Raw genomic sequence first — 25,693 nt, 5'->3', positions numbered from 1 at the left:
CTAAAGTTATCTCAAAGGTAAGAAGCATCTGGGCAATCAAAACATCAGCTGTATCTGAGAAAATATTTGGCTGAAGTTGGAAAAACATTTGACTCACCAGTTGCAGCAATCAAAACTAACTCATTTTTACTTTAAGACAGAATTTCAGCAGATAGTAAATGTGGTAGGATGTCTTACATTTGACTTGTCAGATATTTTAATTTAAGCATTTGGTGCCGGAGAAATTAAATATTTACACGCTGCAGTTTCTAGAACATCCATCATAGATGTTTTACAAAAATACACTGAATAAAGAGACAGATACACATTTTGTTTCTTACTGTCAGGAGTTAAACACAAATTTATCTTGTTTTAGATCAAGTTTCCAAAAGGGTTTCTATTTGACAAATGCCAGAAAACTGAACAAGAAAAGTTATAACAGAATTTTTAAATTTGCTGCATGAAAACTTCTGGTTTCATCTGTATGTTTGAAGCTTCAGCATTAAAAGCCAAAATATTCCCAGGGTTTGGTTTTGGTTTTGATTTGGCTGTAATGCTCTAGAATAACTAAACGTGTGACTGTATTCTAGTTTGTTCTAGTGCATGCCGGGTCAGACACTGACTCACGCTGCAGGAATGGGACTTGCATCACCTTTGCACACACACTTCCCAGAGAGTTTCTAGGTTGTGTGTAAAATGGGGATATTTTTAGATTTACATTGATGTATTAGCTAATTCACTAATCTTCTTTACCCGCTAAACCATCCTACTGCCAGAAAATGTCGACAATCATGCATGTACGAAATGTAGAAAAAGTGTCTTCCACTGTGAACATCAGTTTTGCAAATGAAAGTGGAGATGTGCATCAACTGAATTCAGTCAAACATCTTATTGTGAAAACAAAAAGTGTTTTTTTTTTTGTTGTTTTTTTTGTAAAAATCTTGGCAAGAATGCAAAAGTAGCCTTCTTTTGGTTTTGTTTTGTTTTTTTCTTTTTTTGATTATGCAGGAAGTTTATAGGTAGTCACAGGATAGTTTGTGTGTCTCCTGGATCTTCTGCTTCCCAGCTTTTTTCCAGAGAACAGGATAATACACATCTGGTGTAATTTCTACAAATGTTCCTGTTTTACAAATAAAATAGTGATTTGGTACTGACCCTAGTTTTTATAGTTTTACCCAATCACTGATGTTACATCCAAACATAAAGAAGAAGTGTTTCCAGCAGAGCTACCTCTGTGTCTGATTAATTTCAAAGTGATTTCTTCCTTTGGATAGCTTGAATATACTGCTAACTGTATTGCCTCAAACGTGCTGGTAATAAACCAATAAAATCAACTTTTGAAAAGAGTAGTCTTAGAAATGATCAACATTAAAACTGGGCCATGCAATAAATGTCTCTCTCCCACAGAAGGACATTTTTATGGACCTTGAAGAACTTTCTGTGATTATGATGAATCTAACAAGTTGCTTCAATTATAGGTGACGTTGTTTGATCAGTTGGTTTCTCACTAACACTTTTCAGCTTGCATCCATCAACTCTTTATTATCCTCGTCTCTTTTTAATCTCTCGTCCATGAGCCCTGAAACTTACTTAAACCTGTTGTTTCAGGGCTCAATGAAACTTATTTGGCTTAAAAGTTGTAATCAGGAACAATTGCACTGGTGGAGTAATAGAAACCACTAACCATGACCTCATTCTCTATAAACCCAACATGATGTGCCTGAAAATCCCAGAAGAGCCACAGTTTCTTAAACCATCAGCCCAGGACATAAGATGTCGTTAACCAAACCAAAGTTACATAAATCCTGCTCTGATTTGAATTTCTAAAGCTTCTTCACTGTCACTGAATGTTTTCCAGTTGCTGCCATGTGATTCCGTATCATTTATTAATGAGTAGCTAAGTATTTTCTGGACCTTTTCTAGTCTTAGTAAAGTTCTTTCAGTAGTTGTGCATCAGTCAGTGTTTTAACTACTCAGGTAAGTTTTAGGCTCCATATTGGCTCTAGTGTGACTCACAGAACATCCACGGTAATTTAAAGTTGCAATATGAACTATAGAGAGGCATCATTGTTCAAAGGTCCAATTCTTATGAAGTTTAAAACAAATAAAAACACAGTACGATGATTTGCAAGTCATTTTCAATCTTCCACTGAATCCAGTACAAACACAAGATATTTAATGTGTAAACAGACAAACATTTTTTATTATTTTTTACAAGTACTCACTTTTTTGGATTTTGATACCTGCAACACATAAAATGACTATATAGATTTACAACCAACACTGATGGATAAAAGTTCTGTTACATCAGGAAATTTGGAAAAACTTACTGCAGAGTTTAGCTAACCAAGGTCATAATTCAAAGTTTAGGTAATCTCACATTTGAAGTTTTAATAAAAGCCATGATGAAAACCTTGTGAGATGCTAAATTTTAAGTTATATCAATTTGCAGTCATGTTATTTAAAAGACCAAGAAAACTTCAGCTATAAATTATCAGAAAGGTTGATGCAGCTTGAAATTATTTAGAACTAATACTTAGAGAAAAATTGTACCAGACTGGTTAAAGTTAAAAACAGGACTGAAAAGAAGAAGTTTCTTGTCATTTTTTTTTAGGTTTATCACATTAATATTTTGATTTCTGCAAACTTTTCCCCTTTTAGCATCAGATGAGCTTTAAAGTGAGAATGTCAGTATCAAAATTTATTACAATTTAAAATGTAGTTATATATATGACTTTTCACAATTCACTTCAATCTCCTTTAAATAAATTGCTTAACATCTGTTTGAGAAAGCATATTTAACAAATACGGAGATAAACAATTTCTACACCGCAACATAAAAAAACAATAATGTGTATAGGAAGTAATGGAGTTCTCTTCTAGTTATTCTATCTTAGGTTTATAAATAATTTGTCTAAGAAGAATGCACAGTCTTCTGCTCATGCAGGTTTGAACCCTGTTTGCTGAGCAGATCTGTCATCAGCCTGTTAACAATGTTAGGAACACAAGACACACAGGTTTTCCAGGACGTATTAACCGCTCAGACTTTGCAGTTTTTCTTTACGGTGAGCGCTGCTGTTCTTCGGAGATTTTGACACGTCACTAGTGGGGCAGGTTACTTTTGGCACGCCACCGGAATATCTGAAAATCAAACCTAACAGGTTTTAAGAATGTAAGCAGATTTTCAAAATGTTCATTAAAATTGATGTCATTGTGCAACGTGGTATAAATATTGAATAAATGAAAACATGAATCAACCACTGAGACATGTAAGTAATTTCTACAAATATCTTGGTTTCCTTTGCTATCCAGTTACAAGTAATTGCAAACAGCAGATGACATCTACACCTCCTTCTATTGTTATCCACTAGTTTGCTACAAAGGAGCAGAAGAGTGCAGCTGTAAAAATATAAGTGAGTAAATCTGAAGAGATTATTACAGAGAGTATAAAATAATCCAGTCCAATATTTTGTCAATTTGTAGCAGTTTTACAGAAAATAAAAAAAAGTGCTAAACCAGCGCAGTATGTGAACTGTCCTCATGTGAGATTCTAACCAAACCTGCAGCTCAGCAGTTCCTGTCGCCCACACCAGAGGGCAGTGTCTGTGTGTAAAATTGCGATCACAAAGGTCTAGTTGAGAGCAACATTTTGTAGGATTCAGCACTTCGAGCACTACGTGTTAACTCTTTGCCTGGTAGGAGAATATACGATCTATTAGATTAACTCTAACTGAATGATTTGATATGCATTGAAGATACTGAAGCACAAGGAGATTGGAGGGAACATTATGTAACGGACGAAAGACACAGAGAAACATCATTAATTATGACTTCCAATTATAATAACATTATAAGTGGGGGAGATAAAAACCAACCCTCTTTATTAAGATTACCTCTTTTTAAATGCAAAACCCTCCATTAAAACTGACCTAAGATTCATCATCCTGATTGCTTAGCTGGGTATTACTTGTAATTGTTTGCTAAAGTGAATATTTCTGCTATTTCAAACATCATGTTTGATCTCCAGATGCTCTTTAGTGCAGGTAAAACTAGTCAGTATACAGAAATGGTATGAACGTCCCGTAATTAACTCATGCACATGGAAGTTAACTGTTTTTCTTCATAAAGCTGTAAGATCCTGCAAAACGTTGAACATCTGTGTGATTCGGCATGTGGGTGAACATCTGCTTTCTATTGTATGGTTTTGCTGCCCCTGTGCCCTGGAGGGCCACGGTTCAAATTACCTCAAGGAGCCACAGTGTCCGAGTATCGCTGAAAACTTCATTCCTTAGAAAAATTCCTCTGGTGTCCCTTCTACCTGTGTATGTTTTAATACATTTGGAAAGGATGTTTGGAAAGGAGGAGGGTTAGATTTAAATATCACCTGAAAGAGGACGTTTTCAAAGGGACTGGTGATGTATTTTTGTCTCTGTGTGTGGGTGTGTGTGTGAATGTGTGAGTTAAAAAAAAACGCAAACATATTTTAAAAAAGTCTGATGAAAACCAAAATTAAATTTTGATTCCTGAGTACAAGAATCAATGTGTGGGAGAAAGCTAATAATACACACTAAACACATGCAGATTGTGAAACATGAAGGTAGCAGCATCATGCTGTGGGAAAGTCTTTCTTTACAGATAATCTCCATCAATTCTGACTTAGAGTGAGCTGTAGAGAAGAACAAATGAAACTGTCATTGTCAGGACGTAAAAACTTGCTAGAAGTATACTTACAGATATAAATGCAAAGGTTGTTCTACTATAAATGTATACCACAGTTTTCAGACTATTTCTAAAACATTAATAAAATCATATATTTCCCATCTCTCATTTCAGTCCTTCACATACCATATAATGGAGGACGGATGTTTTGAGGATACAGTTATGATTTTTTAGCCATTTTTTTTTAAGTCAAGCAAATCAATTGTTTAGGTATGGCATTCTTTCCTTTTCACTCATTTATGTCTCTTTGTGTTCTTTATTTATATAGCTTATCTCTCTGAAACACTCACAAGTTTATCAGCTTGACCATCTCATAAGCCAAGACAGATGTTAAATTTAGAAACTAAATAACGTTGAGATGCTGAGTAGAATATATGTGTCACACAAAACACTTTCAAACTGGTGAATATAATAATAACCTCTTACTGCTTCTTGCTCAAAGGTTTGCATGGCAGATGAATTTTTCGGGCTGAGGCATCGAAAAAGAACAAGCAAAAAGTCTGGATCAGTTTAATGCGTTGCAGGCGTCTTCACATGATTGTTGTATGAAAGCTTTTGTTCTCTGATGTTGAACACAAACTCTATAGTCAAAAATAACCAACTGAAATGCTGAAAGGTCCTTAGATCTTTATATATTTAGTGTTTGAGTAATAATTTACTGCTGACCAGGTTTCTCTGTTATCAATTGGGATTGATGGATGCAGAGCTGAGACAAGAGTCCAAAACCCGCTCACAGATGTATATCAGCTCTTGCTATGTAGTCAGAAGTATAGATTATTATTACCGCAATCAAAACACAAAAGTTTTTTTTTTGGTTTTTTTTTTCAGTTTGCCTGATTTAGACAGTTACAATGAAGCATTTTCTCTCCCTCACAGCCACTCGATGGCCCTGCAGGGGGTACCGCCAAAGAAAAGATAAAGAATCAATAGACAAGCTTTTTGCAGGGCGTATCTGTTATGTGTTACTAAAAGACTTTAATCATTGAGACCAAAACATAAGTTGATGTAATTTAAACAAAATTAGCTTCTTTTTTTTCGCAGTCAATGATCTCATCCTTATAGCTCCAGATGAAAATCTGATGGTAAAACATAAGGAATCGCAACATGTGGAGGCTGTTTAGTCAGTTGTGTAACTTTTGGGCACAATAAATTTTGACGCACAAAATATGCAGTCTGACTCTATGATGAATGTGCGGGGGCAGGGGGGTTGTGTTTTCACAGGAACAGTGGAAATATTGACACGGATATTGACATCATCTCCCAGGTTTAAAGAGAACGCTCCAGAAAATCTAAAATATCCACTGAGAATATCACTCTGGGTGACATTCCTGTCATCTAGAGGAAACAGAGACAGCAGTACATGCAGGCTCACTAAGACTGGACAAATGCAGAACAAAAATGGGTTGTGTGGTCCAATGAGTCTCGGTTTTAGTTGCAACATTTTGATGATGGAGTCAGATTTCTGCTTAGACAACCTGTGATGGACGAATCCAGCCTCAGAACCACTGGAGATGTGCACCAACCCCTCTGCAACCCTGCAATGACAAACCGGCATAAAAAGACGGATGGATGGAGGGATGGACTGACAGAGCAACATAAAAGTGTGCATTCATCCTCCCGTCTGTCAATTATTCAGGGTGTTGGTGGTGATTTCTCTTCACTCCAATGGTCTCTACAGTCACCAGATCTCAATCCAGTAGATTCCCCTTGGGATGTAGTGGAATAGGAGGTTTGCATCATAAATAATATATGAAATGTGAATGTACAAATATGAATCAACTGTGTGATGGTATTACGTCAATATGTATCAAAGTCCGTAAGGAATGCTTTCCACACTGCATTGAATCGATGCTTTAAAGAGTAAAAGCAATTCTGAAGGTCAAAGTTGGTTCAGTAGGGAACTAGCAAAGTATAAAAGAAAAAGTGGTCAGTGTATGCAAGTGCCTCATCCAAATATAATTCTCACTAGGCTTTTCTTGATATATTTAGCCACAAACCTTTACCAGTTTAATACTTTTGAGGCACAAATGTGGTATTTGCTGCAGATGCACAGAGATCACTCTGCTCCAGAGGTAAATCTTACTCCGGTGTTGGAAAATAGCCTTGTTCAAAGGAGGAACAGCTTGACTCTTATCTTTGTGGGACAAAAGCGAACAATATCTTTATCTTTGCAAATTTACAGAGGAATTCAAATGGCAGATTTTTACAATCCAGTTGGAAGGCATGCAATGAAGAAGAATTGGTCACTCTCAGCAATACGTTGGATCCCACCATAGTACTATGGCAGGATGCGCCGGGCCAGTTAGTCCAGTCATGAAATCACTTAATTGTTAAGAATATACAATCAACTGTGGGTGTTGTTATAGCACAGGGTAAGCAACTAGGAGCAGCGTCAACTTAGCGTGCCATCTACTATAAAATCACAAAGCAAGTCCAGCAGATGCCGAGGTGGAGAGATGTGAAGAGGTAGCTACGGGCCTCCAGGCCTTGTGTGACCTACATATTATCTCAACTACAGGGAGTAGAGAGCTTCATGCTGAGCAGCTGCATGCAAGCCTTACATGACCAAGTGTTGGACTCCTTGATGTGAAGCCTGCTTTCTTTGGAGATATGTTTTCTGAAGTGGTGAACCATGCTTTTGTTTGAAAAACTTATACCGGACTACATTTGACCAAGTATATATTCTGGTACAGAGAGGATTATGTCTGTTCTTGAGTTGGGACTGGGTTCTTAGGTCCAGTGAAAGAAACTCTTAAAGGGAAGCAATTATGCTTCCTTTAGCAAATTAGGATGGGCCTATGAAACATCCGCTGTACATTTTTGCAGAAAATACTTTGCTCAGTTCTCAGCTCCTTTCAGAATGAGCTGCTTTATGGTCTCAAGTCACTTTAAATGTACAAAGGTTCACCTTTGACCTTGAGTTAGACCCAGAAGCAGATGTAGAAGCTCCTTCGCAACCAACAAGATTGCAAAGTACTTGTCCTTTCCAGCAGCCGTTGTACGTCATGTACAGCGGTAATACCAGATGGCCAAACATGTCTAAAATTTTCGTGGATTGCTAGAAGAGGGGCAGCACCTGCTGATTTGTGACTTAATGTTCAGAAGCTTTCCAGACACCAAAAGAATTTTAACATAATGCCAGAAAACAGCTAAGTGGAGTTTTTTTTTAAGCCCTTGGACTGTTTCTAAAAGCAGCAGAAACCCAAGTGGAAGTACAAAAAACATGCATGTAGTGAATTTTGCATAATACGTCCCCATTTTATGCTTAAACATATAGCTTAATGGACAATTTTACGCACCCAGTTTTATTGTGAATTGCTCCTTCCTGTTTCTACATGTCCACAAAGCAAGCTCCATGGAGACATGGATGAGTCTTGACCTCAAAATCCATAGAACAACTTTGAGATACAGAATGTCATGCAGAATACTTTATGGTTGCCCATTGTTTTTCCTCCATAAAAGTAGCAAGAAAATTTTTGCGCTTTTATTTATCTCTGTGGCTGACTTAAATCTCACTGAAGCTATACTATCTTTCATAGATTGTGGTTTTTCTGTTTTCAGATCATCCGTATTTCTCTCCTCTGACTAGTCGCTGCGTCAGGAAGTGTAAATATGTCAATTTTCAGCACAAGACCTCTCTTCCTTTATGATAATCATAGATGTAAAAGGTTTCCTCCGAGAATAAAACACATAAAAACATATGTCAGACCTGACAAAAAAAGTTGAAATTTACTACTTTTTTGGAGAAATGAAAGACAAAACTATGCATCAAAACTTCGGTCCAGATGCGGCACCAGTTTGAAAGATTCTGTGGCAGGAAGAGGCCCACTTCAAAACCAGACAGACACCATAGGAGGATGGGCTGACAGCTGTTTTCATTTACCTCTCTACAAGAAGTCAAAGTGTTGCAGAGTCAAAGAAAGTTGGGTCCATCGCACATCAAAACTCAAAATATATGGGTCTTATTTACAGTTTAGCTGACATTTTTCACATGAGGTGTAGACAGTTTGCACAAATGTAGGTAAAAGAGCAAAGAGGACCACTGAAGAGAGCAAAGTACAAACTGCAATAATATAATAATGAAAAGGGACTTATCTTTTCATCTAGTGTTTGTCTTCACAGAATCACCTGCTTAAATATTGATTGGCTTACTAATTTCTTTACAAGAGCAGCAGCACCTTGGAATCCGTGTTTTACTTCTACTAAAATTGCAGTTCTTCATTAATGATATCTGCATTTTTACCTGCTGCAGCACTATGGTTATATTCTCAAAGTTAAAATATAATTTACAAAGTAATTTGTGGTTTAACCTAGGCAGTCTTTCATATAAGACTGGAGAGCTGCTTCTATTTCTACAGATATGTGTGGTAGGGTTAACATAAAACTCAGATTTTATCCTTTATATGTTTAACTTGCATGTTAAATGTTAGTAAAATTAATTTCAGAAAATAATATCACGACACTAAATTAGATTTGTAATATTTTAATTGAAACAGTCTCATACGCTGCTTAAAAACTGCATGCGGCTGAAAAACATTTCATATTATGTTTGCATGCAGCAGAAACCATTTCCGAAAAACAAAGTACAAAAACAACTCTGATTTTTTTTTTTTTTCTTTTTCTGCATATTTGGCATAAGCAAACACAATACATTTTTGGCTCGTTGGTCATGAGTAAAACCAAGAAACTGCAAACTTACACCTCTCTTTCACACTTCTTTCTTCATTAAAAGGCAGTTCTTCCACCATGTTTCAATGTACAATAAACCCTACAATAAAACATAATGTTTGCACCATATTTTATTGTAGGAATGCTATGAGGATGGAAGATCTAAGAATCTGTAGCAACAATTTAAAACTGCAGATATTTTCCCTCTAACCTGGCTGAACTTGAGCTATTTTGTGTAGAAGAATGGAAACGATCTCACTCTGGATTTGTAGGGCAAGCAAAGTTTGCACAAGTTTCTAGGAAGCATTGGATAAAAATGCAGTGCAGTATTTTCAGATTTGTATTTATAAAATAGTTTTAAAACCACATATCATCCATGCACTACTCTGTGTTGGTTAGTCACATAAAATAAAAAAAATAAAAATTTTGACGATGTTACCAAATAAATGAAATCCTTCAAGAGGTATGAAAACTTTTGCACTGAAATTGTAGTTCAATGTCTGGGAACATTAATGAAGATGTGAATCATATTCAGCATGTTTCCTTAAAATGTACTTTCTATGATTTTTATTATCTTCACATGTTTTGTTATTCCATTTTTCATGCAGTGTTTGCCACAATTGTGACACTAATCGTTTTGTGGACCATCCAAAAGTTTGGTTGGATAAAAAGGATATTGGATCAGATGAGTGATGTGTGGTTTTGTCCAGCCTTTCATTTCAGAAAACCAAAAAATCTGATTCAGTGAGACAAGGTCCCACAAAATGTTTGAAAGCAGTGGGATTCAGCCGACAAAAAGGCGGAATGTGAGGGGAACACAGATGGGAACAATCCTTCACACCCTTTGCTTCTCTCTCAATTGAGAGAAGTGGGCTGCCGGTGATTGGCTAAACGGGAGTAAGTGACCAGCAGATGGAACAGTCTGAGGCGTGGACTGAGGGCTGGAATAATGAAAAGGAGAGCAGGGAGGGGAGAAAGTTTTTTTTTTTTTTTATAAAGTGTTTCTCAGGGGCCCCTCTATTCCTGAGCACACAGAGAAAGCAGAGACAAGGAGGACCAGTCTCCCTGATCAGGTGAGGAGAATGAAGGTAATGATGGTAGAGTTGTGTTTTGTGTTTCTGGGATTAAACAGTGTTGTGCTACGAGATTACAGACAACTAAGCCACAACTTTTAATTTGATTTTTTCACACTTTCTTACCAAATGTGTTCCAGTTTATTTTACTGAGTCTGCAAATAATACCAGTGATTACATTTTGTCACAGAAAATAGCACATAAGCACCAACCAGCTGATTCATAAAGAGCTGGTTTTCACCTGCAGTAATCAACTGAGATGAGGCGTCTCTTCAATCCTGTCTTGTCTTTTTGATTTGATTTTATTCTGTTTCTTAAAGAAATTACTTTCAGACTCAATTCACCTGAATTAGATGGGTATTAGATGACTGTGTACTTTTTCTTTTGTCCTCCACTTTGACTTTTCTCTTTGTGCCTGTATCAAAATTTTATGCAGAATTAGAAGAAAATGATGCACATGCACATTAAGAATGTGGTCTTTCAGAATCATTTGTCTTTTTCTGGTTTGCCAAACTGGCTAAAAACGTTTATTAAGTATGTGTATTTGTCTGTACTTATATATGTGTGTGTGTGTGTGTGTACATGCAGTTTGATCTGTTCTTCTGCTTCTGCTGTTCTTCATTCTGCTTTCTGACACTGAGTGTTCTTGAACCACAAGATATTGATCTCTGAGACTTTGGTGCTGGTTTAATCAGGGTACTTTTTAAAACTTTATGAAATAAACGCACAAAACACACAGTCAAACATAAACACACTTAGACAGCTGCCAGCTTAAAGTGTACAAGATAATATTTGTAAAATGTGACCATATGAATATAAAAATAGCTTAGACAAAGGGACAAAAGCAAGCTCCATTTAAAAGATTTGATTTTAACCAACTTTGAATTCAAGCTTTGTACAAAATATGTACAAAAACCACAAAACTTTCAGAAAACAGAATCTGGAACTTTTACATATTTTCCTCATAGGATCCTTGTCCTCCAAAAATGTGCCTCCCTGTGGACACACATGTCCAAAAACAAAGGCAAAGGCTCTGATTGATAATTCAACCCCAGCAGGAGAGCCATAAAAGCTTTTCAGTAGAAAAATGTTCTTGAAAAATATCAAAAACTATAAACACCCCTGTAAAAATTACAGGTTTTTGTGACATACAAAATCAAGCCATGCCAAAACTTCTCTTACTTTTAGTGAATTATTCTGTACAGTTTAACTTAAAAATATATGCCATAAAGAAGAAGATTGTTTTGGGGATTTTTTAAAGTCAGAAGCCATAAATGCGTCCTTTGACTAAAACTTTGTGAATAAATCTTTTGATCTGTCTATTTTAGTCTGTCAAACATTCTCAAAAGCAATAGAGTTGTGATGGTCACTCTTCAGATGACCCCACATATTTTCTGTCTCTTTGATTAGGCCATTCCTGCACTTGAATTTTCTTGGCATGAGGCTAGTCTAATTTTAATTTTTGATGTGTGCTTGGACTTTCAGTGATGGTGAAAATTAAAATTCCTTCTTAATTTTTTCTGAAAGTTTTGAACCAGAGCTGTATGAATAAAAATGAACGAATTGTGCCAAACAATATTTAGAACTATTCATTACTTCATCCATTTTGACATTTATTTTATCTAACAAAAAATGGAACCCCAAAGCATGATTCTGCCAGCACCATGTTTCACATGTGGAACCCAAACAGCTCCCTGCAGCTCCCTCTGTGCTGCTGCTGCTTTGCTACCTTTCTGTCCTGTTTCTGCTTCTTGTCTTTTTTGTACTCTGATCCTGATTGATTCCTTTGTAGAAAAATATCTTCTAAATACTTTGTAACCTCTCTGCTGGTTTTAGCTAGCAGACACAAATGAACCAAAATGAGAAATAAAATAAAATAATGTTCTGGGGTTGGGATGTGTACACTTTATCTTGTGTTGGTCAAATTCAGTGTAATTGATAACAGGAGTGAACTCAAGATGCTGTTCAGCAAAGTTTTAGTTTAAGGGTGTGCCTGCTTATGTGAGCAAGGTTATTTCACCTTTCTTAGTTTTTAAATTTTCCCTCAAACACTTTTTAGTTGAATGACACTGATATGTGTCACATTAAAGTTGTAAAACTCTTTGGTTTAATCTTTACATCCTGAAAGCATTGTGTTTCAACAATGTATGCCAGTGGCTTTCTTTTTCTTTCTTTCTTTTTTGATATTTTTTTCATTATCCATCTATTTTTTAAGAAAATCTCCACCAATTAGTGCAGCATGAAGGAACTTACTCTGAATACTTTCTCTTCATTTCTGTCTCAGGCAACTGTGAAGGCTTTTGTGCTTTGTGAAAATGCGTCTGGAGACTGTAATCCTCCTGTCTGCCCTGCTTCCACTCTGTCTCTCTCATGGATGGGACCCTCTGGCCTGGCTGTTTCACCGCCAAGCACAACAGGTTGGCTTCCTGCGGGCAGATACAGTGGGAGGGGCGTGTCCTGATGAGTGCGACTGCCCGCCAACTTTCCCCATAGCCATGTACTGTGATGGACGGGGCCTGACTGCTATTCCATCCATTCCCTCCCGCATCAAGTACCTGTACCTCCAAAACAACGCCATCTCAGCTGTGCCTGACTCAGCTCTGGTCAACGCAACTAACCTGGTGTGGCTCATGTTGCATCACAATCAGTTGACGTCTGATGCTATTGGAAAGGAGGTAACGTAATGCAATCACAAAATGATGCCCAGATGTGTGCTTTGTGCAAGGCTAAATGCAATGATGCCGGTCTGAGAGGCCGACAGATGGGCCGCAGATGTCTGCCGGCCTGTCGTTTGACTTTTGTTCTTGTCTTTGTTAGAGAAGTTAAGTGACTCTTTATCCTATCAAACTTTGAACCAATCTGTTCTCTCAAAGGAAGAGAGAATGGATTGACCAAAATAAGTTCTGATTGGATTTGAGCATTTTAACAAATAAATGTGTAAAAAAAAGTGCTCTGCACATTATAATTCATTCCCTTTTTCTCTGACATACTGTAGTGATATTAATGAATGGACAAGGAAAAAGGTCCAGAGTTAAATTCAAATGAGAATCTGTTATAAGACTTTAAGTTTGCTGCTCACATATTGTACATTATCTTTGTGAGTTTGAACTATTTGTCATAAAAAACGTTATTAGTGAAGGAAACCACATAAAGTCCATTCTGCAGCTTTCAGGCTTCAGGTTTACAAGCCACAGGGTACACAGTAAACGAACACCAAGCCGTGGGGGGAATGCTCTTCTTCATCACATACAGGGAAGTTATGTACTTGGCAACACTGTCAGAAAACCTATTAGATGCTGCAAATGACAATGTCAGAGGTTCACCTTCCAGCTGAACCGTAGCCCTAAACATGCTGCCAGAACTACAAAGAAATGTTTTAGATATTGACCCAGTCAAGGTCAACAACTAATTCCTATTGATTACATACACCAAGACCAAAGGAGATTATGTTCAGGCACTTTCTCTCCAGAGGGACTAAGGTTGATTTATTTTGCAATGATGAATATGCAAGCATATCAATAGATGAGCACGGCTAATGGGATCACATCCCAAAACACTTGGACCTTTAGATTCACTTGAGAGTTGAATATGAATGCATGTCATGCATTTCTGATTTAAAATTGCAAGACATGCATCTCAGTCCATCACATAGAATTCCAATAAAATAAATTAAACAATGAGGTCGCAATGAGACCAAATGTGCTAAATTCAAAGGGTGTGAATACTTTTGCAATACACCTTCTTTACTTTAGATTTTGCAACATCTAGTTGAACAGCAAATAAATATTCAAAATACTCATCTTTTTGTGCTAAATTACTAATTAGCTGCTCAGCAGCTACCAAAGATGTAAAATTATTAGTCATTGCTTGAAGATGCACTTTTCTCCTACTGCTAGGAAAAAACTAAATTACGTCAGGGTTCATGACAGCCTCCTGGAGTGGTCTCTGCTGGCAGGATCTCAGATTGGAAAGACCAAGTTCTCCTCTCTCTAATAAGATGAGCAGTGACTTCTTGACTCAATCAAATAGCCCTTTAACAACACAACAAATACGAAGAACATGGGAAGGAAATAGCAGGTACAGCTGTTAATTTCACATGCCATTATTAAAAATATGCTTTTTCATTTTAGGTGTTTTTAAAGCTGGAAGGATTGGAGCGTTTGTTTCTACACCACAATAACTTGACCAGCATTCCACCAAACCTTCCTCGCTCGCTGCGGGACTTAAGGATTGACCACAACAGGATTGAAAAGGCATTGTTTCACTTTACCTACATTCCTAAAGAGCCATTTTGTTGTTCACTTTTGCGTGCTTTGGTTGTATATCATGACAAACAAATTGTCTTTGATAATTTCACTCTTTTCTAGGTAATCCCAACAGACCTTGAAGGAATGGATAACCTCACTATCCTGCACCTTCATGACAATGCTGTTACAGACATGTCTACATCACTGAAGGCTCTAAAATCCCTCACACTACTTGACATCAGCAACAACAAGCTAATAAAGGTATTTAGACAGCTAAATGTTTGAGTAAAAATAAATAAAATGTTATGGGGTTTTTCTCAAGCATAAATCTGAACAAAAAGAGATCAAGTGTGGGGTTCTTCAAGTCTCATAATGTTTATGAATTTGCAATGAAATGAAATCTTTGTTACAGTTTGTTAACCTAAACATTTTACAACAATTAGCACGCTAAGCTAGCTCCAGTAAAGCTGACCACAAGAGCGGTTTTCCCACATCCACATTCTTCCTGGGTTAGGGTTTTTTATAATTTACATTTTTACTATTTTTACTTGGCATATGTTACTATTCAAATTTGGTAACTCTTTTTCGTTTCCTCCTACAAAAGACTTTGAATTGCTTTGCGCCTGAATGAAATTGTGCAAATAAACCTTATCTTTTCTGCTTCAGGTCCCAGATGCTCTTCCTGAACATTTGCACCAGTTCTACATGGAGTTTAACTCCATTGACTCTCTGCCCGAGGGTTTCCTGGGGGGATTAGCTCAGCTGCAGTATATAAGGATGTCTCACAATCTGCTGAAAGACAAAGGCATCCCATCCAACACCTTCAATGTAACCGGACTGGTGGAGCTGGACCTGAGCTACAACAAACTGGAGAGAATCCCTACTGTCAGCACCACACTGCAACATCTCTACCTGCAAGCCAATCAGATCAAAGGTAAATAGCCTTTCAGGAATATTGTGAGGAAATTACCTCACTCACAGGGATATTTTATAAGTCACTGTCCTGTGATTGCAGAGTTCTCCCTGGGAAGTTTCTGCTCCGTTGTGGACGTGACAAATTTCTCCAGACTGCAGACACTGCGACTGGATGGGAACGAGATCAGTCAGGAGGACATCCCATCAGAGTCTGCTCTCTGTCTGCGTTGGGCTTCCAGCATCCAGATCTAACCATGTGCATTTGACCACTGTTCGAGAATTGCCAAACCCAAATCAGTGCAGGCCCAGTGACATATTGTGATGTTACTACACACACAGCTGTGATTGTTGTACAAATGTGAAATTTAAGAGATGCTTCTTCAGTATTACGCTGCACCAAAGGTCAGACAATATTGCTATGCATAAAACAGTCACTTGATCATGATTACGTTTTGTACTCAAAATCAGTTTAGGAGTTTAATATAATGTGTATTATATGATATGTCTGTGACTATGATCCTTTTTTGATGTGAGGATCATTTATAGCCTTTTATTTGCTTTTAATTTCAGTTTTTCTTTATGCGTCTTTTATAGTCCTCTCTGTTTTACTCTGTTTTCCTCTGTTATCTCTGAAACATAATACAAAATCCTGCTCAAAATCTTAAGACTGAAAAAACATTATAAGCATTCAAATTTCATATATATATCATACACACACATTTAAGTAAAGTATAAAACACACACAAAGAAAAATATATATATATATATATATATATATATATATATATATATAGAGAAGTTCAGAAGTTTTAACTACTTAAACAAAGTTTTTGTGTCATATATATATATATATATATAAATATATAGAGAGAGAGAGAGAGAGCGAGAGAGAGAGAGAGAGAGAGAGAGAGAGAGAGAGAGAGAGAGAGAGAGAGAGAGAGAGAGAGAGAGAGAGAGAGAGAGATCCTTTCAGAATGATTTTATGTTTGAGGGCCGCCTGTCACTTTAAATCAAAATAAGCGTCGCTGGCCACGCCCTCCAACTCAACGTTCACATTCGCACTTGAGGATGGTTGTAACTAGACGCGCTACTATATAACCATACATTTTGAAGCGATGCAAGTAGTATCTGAACGGTAAGTCAATGACAAAACACTTGCTTTTCCTACCATCCAGTGTGCTTTGCGTACAGCGACAAAACCAACTGATAAATAGTGCTGGAGCTCCGCTTGGTTAGGTAAGGGGCTGGGGGGTTGCTAGGTAACGGCGCAGCGCTGTTGATTTTAAGCTACAATCAACGGCAGATAACAGATAGTTTTGTAACCCCTAAATCAGCTTTTTTTCTGATAAACTGTCTAAATAAGTTATGTATAGTTCTAACTTTATTTTGTATTTTGACATTTCTCTAGTTTCGCATTATTTTTTGCCTAAAACCGTCTCAGAGCGGCCCCTTTCCTCTAACGGTGCCAGCAGTTGAATTATTCAATTTGTTTCAAACTTTCAGGTTTTTCTCACTAAGCCCTGCATTTGGGAATAAACCATCTCACTCAGACACACAACCGACTTGGGAGTTGGAAGAGTTAGCGTGGCCGCAGCAACAAGTGATGATGGCTTCCAAAAGTGTGATTTATTTGTTTATTCACAATGTGGACACAGAGCGGAATGGGTCTCATTTACTCTGACTATTGGCGAAGGTATGCTGCAGGATGAACAAGGACTGTCAGACAGACTGCAGTGCTTGGGAAACGGGATCTCTGGGTGTATACTCAGGACATAGGAAGCTGCTGGTTGTTCTTAACAAGATTAAAGAGGTTTTTGAACGGCTTTTCAGACACCAAAAATAACTTATTGCCAAAAATAGCAGTTTATTTTTTTTATTTTTAAGAGCTTGGGCTGTGACAATAACAATAACAGCTACTTATTCTGTCTTTATTAGGTAACTGTATGGATTTGACTGCATGTCACAGCAATCATAGCCCCACAAACATAAATACTGCTCTTGAATAACATTCACATGTACAGTTTTTTTGGACACCAGTCACATAAAGAATGGTCATTTCTATCATTAATCTGCACACAATAATTGCATTTAATCATATTTTTAAATTTATTGATTTTTATTGAAACTCATTGACCGGAGAAAATATTAAAACTCACAATCCTGACACAGATAGTTTTGGCGGGTTTAATCATACTTAATTGGAATTTATGATCACAACAATAAATCAAAATTTTTATCATGATAAGTAATTTATCACGATACGTAGTAAACAGTACAATAAATACCGACCCCTACTTGAGTCCCAAATGGAACTATAAAACGTGAATTTTGCATACAAATTTCATTTGTTATGTGCAATTATACAGCATAATCTGCATTTGAATTCAGCCCTTTTTACTCTGATGTATCTGAATACAATCCAGCGAAGCCAGGAATGAACATATTACCCGTGAAAACTGGTCGAGCAAGCGTGACTATGTCCTCTCCATGATCGGCTATGCTGTTGGACTGGGAAACATCTGGAGGTTTCCCTACCTGACCTACAAGAATGGAGGGGGTACATTAGTATTCTCAGATCCATTATCCAATCAACCTTTTCAATCTTGTTATTAATTGGGCTATCATTTTTTTTATTCTGTGCCACTGTCATATAGGGGCCTTCCTTATCCCATACTTCACAATGCTTCTAGTGACTGGTCTTCCTCTTTTCCTCCTGGAAAGTTCCTTCGGTCAGTTCTGCAGCCAGGGTCCGATCAATATTTGGAGAGCAGTGCCGGTCCTGCAGGGTGAGATTAGAAGAAAAGCATGTATCATTCATTTCAGGGAGATGAAAGGTAGATGTGGTTAATGGCTAATGCTGTTTCCATAAATGAATGCTGTCTCATAATAAAAGAGAACCGATGTTAGTGAACAGCTCTATTAAGCAACAATTAACTTCAGCTCAGCTCTGATTATACACTAGCTTCTTTAAGACTTTGATCATGCAAATTCTCCTTTAGCTGGTGAAAGAACATGAAGAGCACTGCAACAAGTAAAATTTAAGTAGAATATAGATATTTTATCAGCCATTAGACAAGTCATTCACTATTCAATCATTTGCTGTTGTCTGTGAAAACAAGTAAATACAGATATGTAGTGAAACACTTTGATGGGCTGTACAGCTGTTAGTGCTTCAGCCATGTTGCAATAAGGTCCTGGGTTTGAATCCTTGCTTTTGAAATATGCTGTACACTGATAAAACTAATGAAATGTTTATGTTTTAAGCGCTTTCATTATTTTATAGTTTATATTCTCGCCTGTCTTTCCAGGTGTCGGCATAGGGATGGTGATGGTGACTCTCTTAATAGCTATTTACTACAACGTCATCATTGGCTACAGCCTGTACTACATGTTTGCGTCCATGCAGAGCCCTCTTCCATGGGCCAGCTGCCCGAACACCACTTTCACTTCCTGCAGTGAAACGCCTATAGGTGCTTATTTAAAATGTCATAGTTGCATCTGCTGTTTGGAAGGAGGTGCCATTTCTCTGAGGTTTTAAACCCTTTAGGAACAATATAAGACGTCAAACAGTTGCATTATGACAGATGACACAATCCAATCAAAAGACGTTTGATCCATTCACTAACTATTTATCTTTTTTTTAGTATATTGTAATATCAATGGTACTTTGACGGGAATGGTCCAGACTTGTACTCCATCCAGGAACATCAAGATGGATGTCCAGAGCCCAAGCGAGTACTACTGGGAGTAAGAGCTACACATTTCTAATGAGCATACTAAAATTACCCCTACTGCATTCAGGTCTACAACAATGTAGACCTGAACATATGCTGGCATGTTAAAGTTGTCTCTCTTGTCATGTTTAGCCATGTGGCTCTCCAAAGATCCAGTGGCCTGGAGGAAACAGGACCAGTAGTTTGGCACCTTGCTCTTTGCCTGTTGTTGAGCACCCTCCTTGCATGTGCATCTCTGATCAAAGGCATCAGGTCATCAGGAAAAGTATGTCCTCATATCTACAGCATATGGATAAGCTTGTCCATAATTTGAAGTGGAAAATTAAAAGTTCTGCCCTATTTGACTAAAGAAGAACTCTTGCAGAATGCAGTTCTCCAAAGAAGTTTATGTTCACTCAAGGGAGCAAATTTCATGTTAATGTTATATTTTTTAATGATTAATTTGAACTTATCTTTGTCCAGGGTGGAATAACCACCTAATGTAACTTTCCATACAACCTTAATGATTTTCAAAGAAGTTTGAATGTATTATTTAATCCAATTAATTTAAAAAATACTTTATTAATTCCAGAAGAAAAATAAATGTTGCAACTAGTCTTATAAAGTTACATTCAAAACATTGTCGTAGATGCTAATGACTGTGAGCAGGTAAGATCTCCTGTAGCTGTTTGTAGTGCAGCGAAGCTGAAGAAGCTTCTGACTAAAGACACTGACTTTAATCCAACTTTGATCACTATAGAACATAAAAACTCAATGCAGAAAACTAGCAGACTGGGATTAAAACCCACCACCTACTTGCTGCAAGGCAAAAGAACTAATCACTGCTTCACTGTGCTGCCAAACAATTCCACACCACCCCGTTAACATTCGGTTATATGTCCCTTAACAACAGAAGGTATGGATTCAGCCTTAGATAAAGGGTGCAGAGTTCATACATCTCAAGAGGGAGAATAAACTACAGCTGCTGCCCCAATGTGTTGACAGGAATCAGTAATGGTGGTTCAGGCGTCTGATAACAATGAATCCTGGGTAAATCTGACACGTCTTACTAAAGCAGGGGTCTCAAACTCAATTTCCCTGGGGGCCGATGGAGGTAGAGTCTGGGTGAGGCTGAAAAGCTCTTACAAAAACATTCCAATGTTATCAAATGTCTTTAGTTTTATTTTTTAAACACAAAATAAGATGAAAAAATAAATAAATTAACAATTCATAAGAAAAAAAATTAATCAGTAATAAATAAATAAAATATGATTATAACACAGCAGCTATAGAAGACTAGATAAATGTAATTATAATAATTCAGATTCAAATGGCTGTATTAACAGTTCTTTAACCTTTAACTTTCTGAACATGAATGGAACATTGAACATAAACTGTTATGACCCACATTTGGCTTAAGGGAGGAGGCAGTTGAGACCCAAAGTAGAGCTTGAAGATGCTCGTCAGTAAGTCTGGACCTGTACTTGGACTTATTGAAGTTCAAGGTAGAGAAGAGCTTTTTGCACAAGTATGTGCTCCCAAAAAGACACATGGTCCGCTTGAACATTCGGGAAAGCTCAGGGAAGCTGGGTGGCAATTCTCTCAAAAATTGCCCAAGCTTGTCTGCTTTTCCACTCACCTCCCTGAACTTGGCTTTGAGTTCAGAGTGGCACTGCGGGTCAATGAGCTCCATTTGAAGCACTGTGATTGGTAAGTTAGTTCAGCTCCGCACACAACACTGAAAAGTGCCAATCATATCAAACTTGCGGGCAGTGTTGGTATAGTTACTTTGAAAAAGTAACTTTAATCGGACTACTGATTAGTCCTTGAAAAAGTAACTTAGTTAGATTACTGACTACTTGATTTGGAAAGTAACTAAGTTACATTAAAAGTAACTTTTTAGTTACTTTCAGCAGCTGCTAACAACAACGCTCCGCCTCCTGTGAAAATCACATTGAGCTTTGCCAATACTTTTTTGTAAGCTATTTTATAATGGTAACATCAACAATGTGTCTCCACTGATAAGGTTGAACTGAAGAGGAGATTGTAGAAAAATAAAAAACGTGAGTAGTTTGTGTGGTCCACTGTTGTCTGGAAAACTCTAAAAAGGATTGTAAAGCCCCCCACCCCACCCTCCAGGTTCTGCGTTACGGCCCTGCATTTGGTGTCACTGCGCACAGAGCTCCTCCTGCAGCTCACAGCTCAGATGGCTACACAGATTTGCGACACTTATCTTAGTATTAATAATTAGAATTAAGTTGCCATTATAATTATTGGCAACTACGGACACGTTCATTCGTGGCTGTTTTCACGTTTATTGCGCTGTTTAAATTAGTCTCGACGTTTGTAGTTTTCTGGAGCGCAACGCGAAGCTCGACATCATTCAGAGGTAATATATTAACTTGCCATTAACAAAGACACAGCGGGACGGATCATCCGGGAAATGATGAACAGGGAGAGACTGAGTAAAATGATGATGACGAACAAATTCTGGGATTTATGTGAGTCTCTGCTTATTTCAAGCCCAAATGAGCAACTTCACGTTCAAAAAGCCCAAAAGCGCTTCCCACTCATTAAATGTCAGCGACTTTAAAAAATGAAGCCAAAAGCTTATAATAATCGGACTTGGCGACAGAAACTCAAAATAGTTCCAGTTTTCCACCAACAAAATGCTCATCTCCTCCATTGTTTATTGATAAGTAACTGTAGTCTGACTACTGGATTTGAAATAGCAACGCGTTATATTACTCGTTACTGAAAAAAGTGGTCCGACGTCAGTAACGCGTTACAAATTAACGCGTTACTGACATCACTGCTCGCGGGCCACACTAACATTAAACTTTCATATTAAGGTGGGGGCCACAAACTATCGTCCCGAGGGCCGCAGTTGGCCCGCGGGCCGCGAGTCTGAGACCCCTGTACTAAAGGTATCATCTGACCCCAGGAATGAGCTAGAGATTGATGCAGGGAGAGAGATGTATGGGTTTCCCTTACAGACCTCTGCAACATGGATGGATGGAATTAATAAACAAAAAGATTTCAAGTTAATTCTGAGCTACATACCTTCAGTTTACTTTTTCATCTGTTTCTCTGTTGTCCAATGTCTTGCATCAAGCATGTGTGAAGTCATTTCATGTACATTTTAAGACTATATTTAGCCTCTGATTTCAAACTCATCTTCTTTCTCTGAAGGTTGTGTATTTCACGGCCACATTTCCTTATGTGGTGATTTTTATCCTGCTGATCAGAGGTGTGACACTAGAGGGAGCTAGAGATGGGATTGAGTTCTACATTGGCTCACAGTCCAATTTGACAAAGCTTTCTGAAGCCCAGGTGGGTGTCCAATCATCCATTATCTGTCTCAGCATGTAACACTAGCTTATACTTTTCAACTGCATTGTTTGTGGGTGTGTGTGTTGTAGGTGTGGAAAGATGCAGCAACCCAAATCTTCTTTTCCCTCTCTATTGGCTTGGGAGGACTCATGGCCCTCTCTTCCTATAATGACTTCCACAACAATGTGTTCGCAGACACATTAGTTGTGTCTATTACTAATGCTGGTAGGAGCCCAGATTGCTGCACTATTTGGTAAAGAAATTTTTAAATGGCTCCAATTTGTGATGTGTTTTCTTGTCTTTAAAGCAACTAGCATCTTTGCTGGCTTTGCAATCTTCTCCATAATGGGTCATATGGCTCACATCTATAAATTACCAGTCGCAGAAGTGGTAAAGGAAGGTCAGACATTCAAAGTGTTCGGCTAATCCTGAGGTCTGGTGAATGAAACTATCAGCATTGATGTCATTGTGTTATTCTGCAGGATTTGGCTTGGCATTCATTGCCTATCCAGGAGCTCTCGCTAAGCTTCCCATCTCACCACTGTGGTCCGTTTTGTTCTTCTTCATGATTCTGACTGTCGGTCTGGACTCTCTGTTTGCAGAAATAGGTTAGACCTTTAACTCAGACTCAACCTGTTGGATTTTCATTTTCTAAAGCCTCTCCTTTTGTCCAAAGAGGTGATATTGACCTCCCTGCAGGATGCTTATCCCAAAGTCTTCAAACCCAGACGAGCCTTACTAACAATAGCAACATGTGCATTCCTCTTCCTTCTGGGCCTGCCGTGCGTCACAAGAGTAAGTTTGTCTCACTGCAGCTTTCTGTTGTCTATTTTAAAACCTGCCAATACGTTCTACCTGTTCCTTTAAATTAAAGGCTGGAATCTACTGGGTGACACTCATCGACTCGTTTATCGCCAGCTGGGTTGTGCTATTTTTGGTTCTCTTAGAGGTCGTTGGTGTTTCCTACGTATACGGTAAACGTGACCTCCAAAGATCTGTGCACACATTTATGAAAGCAAGAGACTCCCTCAAACCCCAGTCTGGGTGTGATTTTTTATTTTTTTTTTTACTTTCCATAGGAGTGAACCGTTTCATAGAAGACATCGAAATGATGATTGGAAAAAAATCCCCCCGTTTCTGGCTGTGGTGGAGGGCATGTTGGTTCTTTTTCACCCCCTCCATCTTACTGGTAAAAAAAAAAAAAAGAACTTATACATTGTTTCTGCTTCTAGTTATGATGTTTAGGTGTAGCAATGTATAAAAGAACAGTTTAAATGAATAAATAGTGAAAAACATAGACTTAGGCCTACTTTTGTGCACCTAATATTTGGATGTCAATTGTTCACAGCCACTGTAATTTTGTTCAGCATTTATCTGAAGATGCAGATAAAGATACAGAAGATCCCAGCATTGTTTTCTCTCTAAAGTCATACTTTGTTGTTGTTTAGACTATCTTGATATGGTCTCTATGGACCTTTGTAGCCCCCACATATGGAGACATACGCTTCCCCTCCTGGGGCTTGTCTCTGGGATGGTGCATGCTTTTTTTCGTCTTGATCTGGCTCCCTATTGCTGCCATCTATCATCTGACACAAGCTAAAGGAAACCTCTTAAATGTAAGTAAGCGTGTCATAAATTGAAGTCTTATGTGTACTATTTTTCCGCATTTTCATAATTTCAAATATGTTGATATCTGCAGCGACTGACATCAGTGTGTGCCCCATCGGATGACTGGCGTCCCTACCTGGAAAAGCATCGAAGAAAGAGCTACCCAGATAATCAAGGAGCAAACAATCCCCATGAGGCTGACGAGATCTCCGACTACTGGCTTTGATGTGTCTGCTGTTCTGTTTTATCGGTTCATCTGAGTATGTGTGACATCTTTCGCAATCTATTGAAATGTTTTAAAATAGATCAAAAAAATGTTTAGCATGTTTACTTTTATTTAAATGCATAGTGTTTGTAATCTAAACTTAAACTTACTTGTAGCATTGTAAAAAAAAAATTTTCGGATTATTTTGATTGTATGTTTTGTTTATTATATTTTACCTAACGAGGTGATAATTTGCCATTGTCTCATTGTGACGATCTTCATCAGCAACATTGTATTGTCATGTGGATGAATGTACATGAAGCCTAAATAACAACCAAAGTAACAAAAAAAAGTAGTTAAAACAAAACATACGTGAACACACTCTTTTTACGCTGTAGTGGGCGTGAGGAATTATACACTACTTTGTCCCACCTTCTCAAATAAAATCCCTGTAAAAGTTTGTGAATAATATGCAAAAATGTGGAGAAGAGTTATTTTTTTAAGACTGAGGCTAGCGACTTAGGTGACCCTCTTTTGTTCTCATCTGACATACAATTTGGTTTTATTATCCCATCCAGCTCTGCAGAGGAGAGAAAGAAGGGGTTGATATTTGTTTTCTGTTTTCTTTCATAACCTCTTCTGAGCGCTCAGATAACCATTATCCTGAGAGCTGCAGGGTCTTTTTTTAAGGCCCTTGTATCTGCCACCTAATTACCTGAGTGAGAATACACCTCACTGCTGGCTGCTCTTCTCACAAACACACACTCTGCCCTGCTAGGTTTCCTCATAACAACAGCAGCATCCTTCCCAGGTTAAACACAGGTTTAGCTGTATCAGATATGAGACAGTTTTACTACATGATCCAATGTCACTATTTATTTATATACACAATTCTTTGAAGCTTTTTATGTATTACACATGTTTCTTATCTACTAACTTTGTTGTTTACATGTGATTGACTGTGTATGTTATTTTAAAATTTCAATTAATCTACCAATTTTTGTAAATGAATGTTTCATTTTATTTTTTATTTGTTCCACTAATGTTTAAGATGTCAATAAAAAGCAAACATCAGATGCCTTTATCAAACTCGGATATAAAACAATTCCCTGTGGTTGTGCCACATTTTATATTGTTTTGTTTCCCAGAAAGATTTAATGTGTCTCAATGAGCTTTAGGATCCTCTTCACTAAGGTCTGAATCATCTGTGGACATCAGCGATTGCATCATTTG

The 25,693-nt window shown here is 37.7% G+C and overlaps 2 protein-coding genes across 4 annotated transcripts; both read left to right on the top strand.

The window, feature by feature from the left end:
- Window positions 1-10,376: 10,376 nt before the first annotated feature.
- Window positions 10,377-16,103, top strand: fmoda (fibromodulin a). 2 transcript variants are annotated; one of them, XM_044121500.1, is made up of 7 exons: window positions 10,377-10,439; window positions 12,724-12,856; window positions 12,992-13,114; window positions 14,570-14,692; window positions 14,807-14,947; window positions 15,353-15,620; window positions 15,702-16,103. In XM_044121500.1, the coding sequence occupies exons 2-7, from the start codon at window positions 12,755-12,757 to the stop codon at window positions 15,851-15,853; spliced, it is 909 nt and encodes a 302-aa protein (XP_043977435.1). In that variant the 5' UTR covers window positions 10,377-10,439; window positions 12,724-12,754; the 3' UTR covers window positions 15,854-16,103. The 2 variants fall into 2 exon arrangements, with proteins under 2 accessions (XP_043977435.1, XP_043977434.1); XM_044121499.1 differs by having other exon boundaries at window positions 12,724-13,114.
- A 515-nt stretch (window positions 16,104-16,618) lies between these two features.
- slc6a14 (solute carrier family 6 member 14) lies at window positions 16,619-24,920 on the top strand. Of its 2 annotated transcripts, XM_044122996.1 has the most exons (16): window positions 16,649-16,736; window positions 17,105-17,294; window positions 18,025-18,158; window positions 18,256-18,387; window positions 18,910-19,071; window positions 19,246-19,348; window positions 19,468-19,600; window positions 22,507-22,647; window positions 22,737-22,872; window positions 22,955-23,047; window positions 23,130-23,255; window positions 23,324-23,442; window positions 23,522-23,621; window positions 23,727-23,836; window positions 24,096-24,263; window positions 24,347-24,920. In XM_044122996.1, exons 2-16 carry the CDS (start codon window positions 17,245-17,247, stop codon window positions 24,479-24,481), a joined length of 1,842 nt encoding a protein of 613 aa, XP_043978931.1. In that variant the 5' UTR covers window positions 16,649-16,736; window positions 17,105-17,244; the 3' UTR covers window positions 24,482-24,920. The 2 variants fall into 2 exon arrangements, with proteins under 2 accessions (XP_043978932.1, XP_043978931.1); XM_044122997.1 differs by lacking the exon at window positions 17,105-17,294 and having other exon boundaries at window positions 16,619-16,736.
- Window positions 24,921-25,693: the final 773 nt, after the last annotated feature.

This window comes from Gambusia affinis, linkage group LG07, assembly GCF_019740435.1.
Source record: "Gambusia affinis linkage group LG07, SWU_Gaff_1.0, whole genome shotgun sequence".
Classification (NCBI taxonomy): Eukaryota; Metazoa; Chordata; class Actinopteri; order Cyprinodontiformes; family Poeciliidae; genus Gambusia; species Gambusia affinis.
The sequence above is the reverse complement of the archived record's forward strand: the minus strand, read 5'-3'. Positions and strand labels throughout refer to the sequence as shown.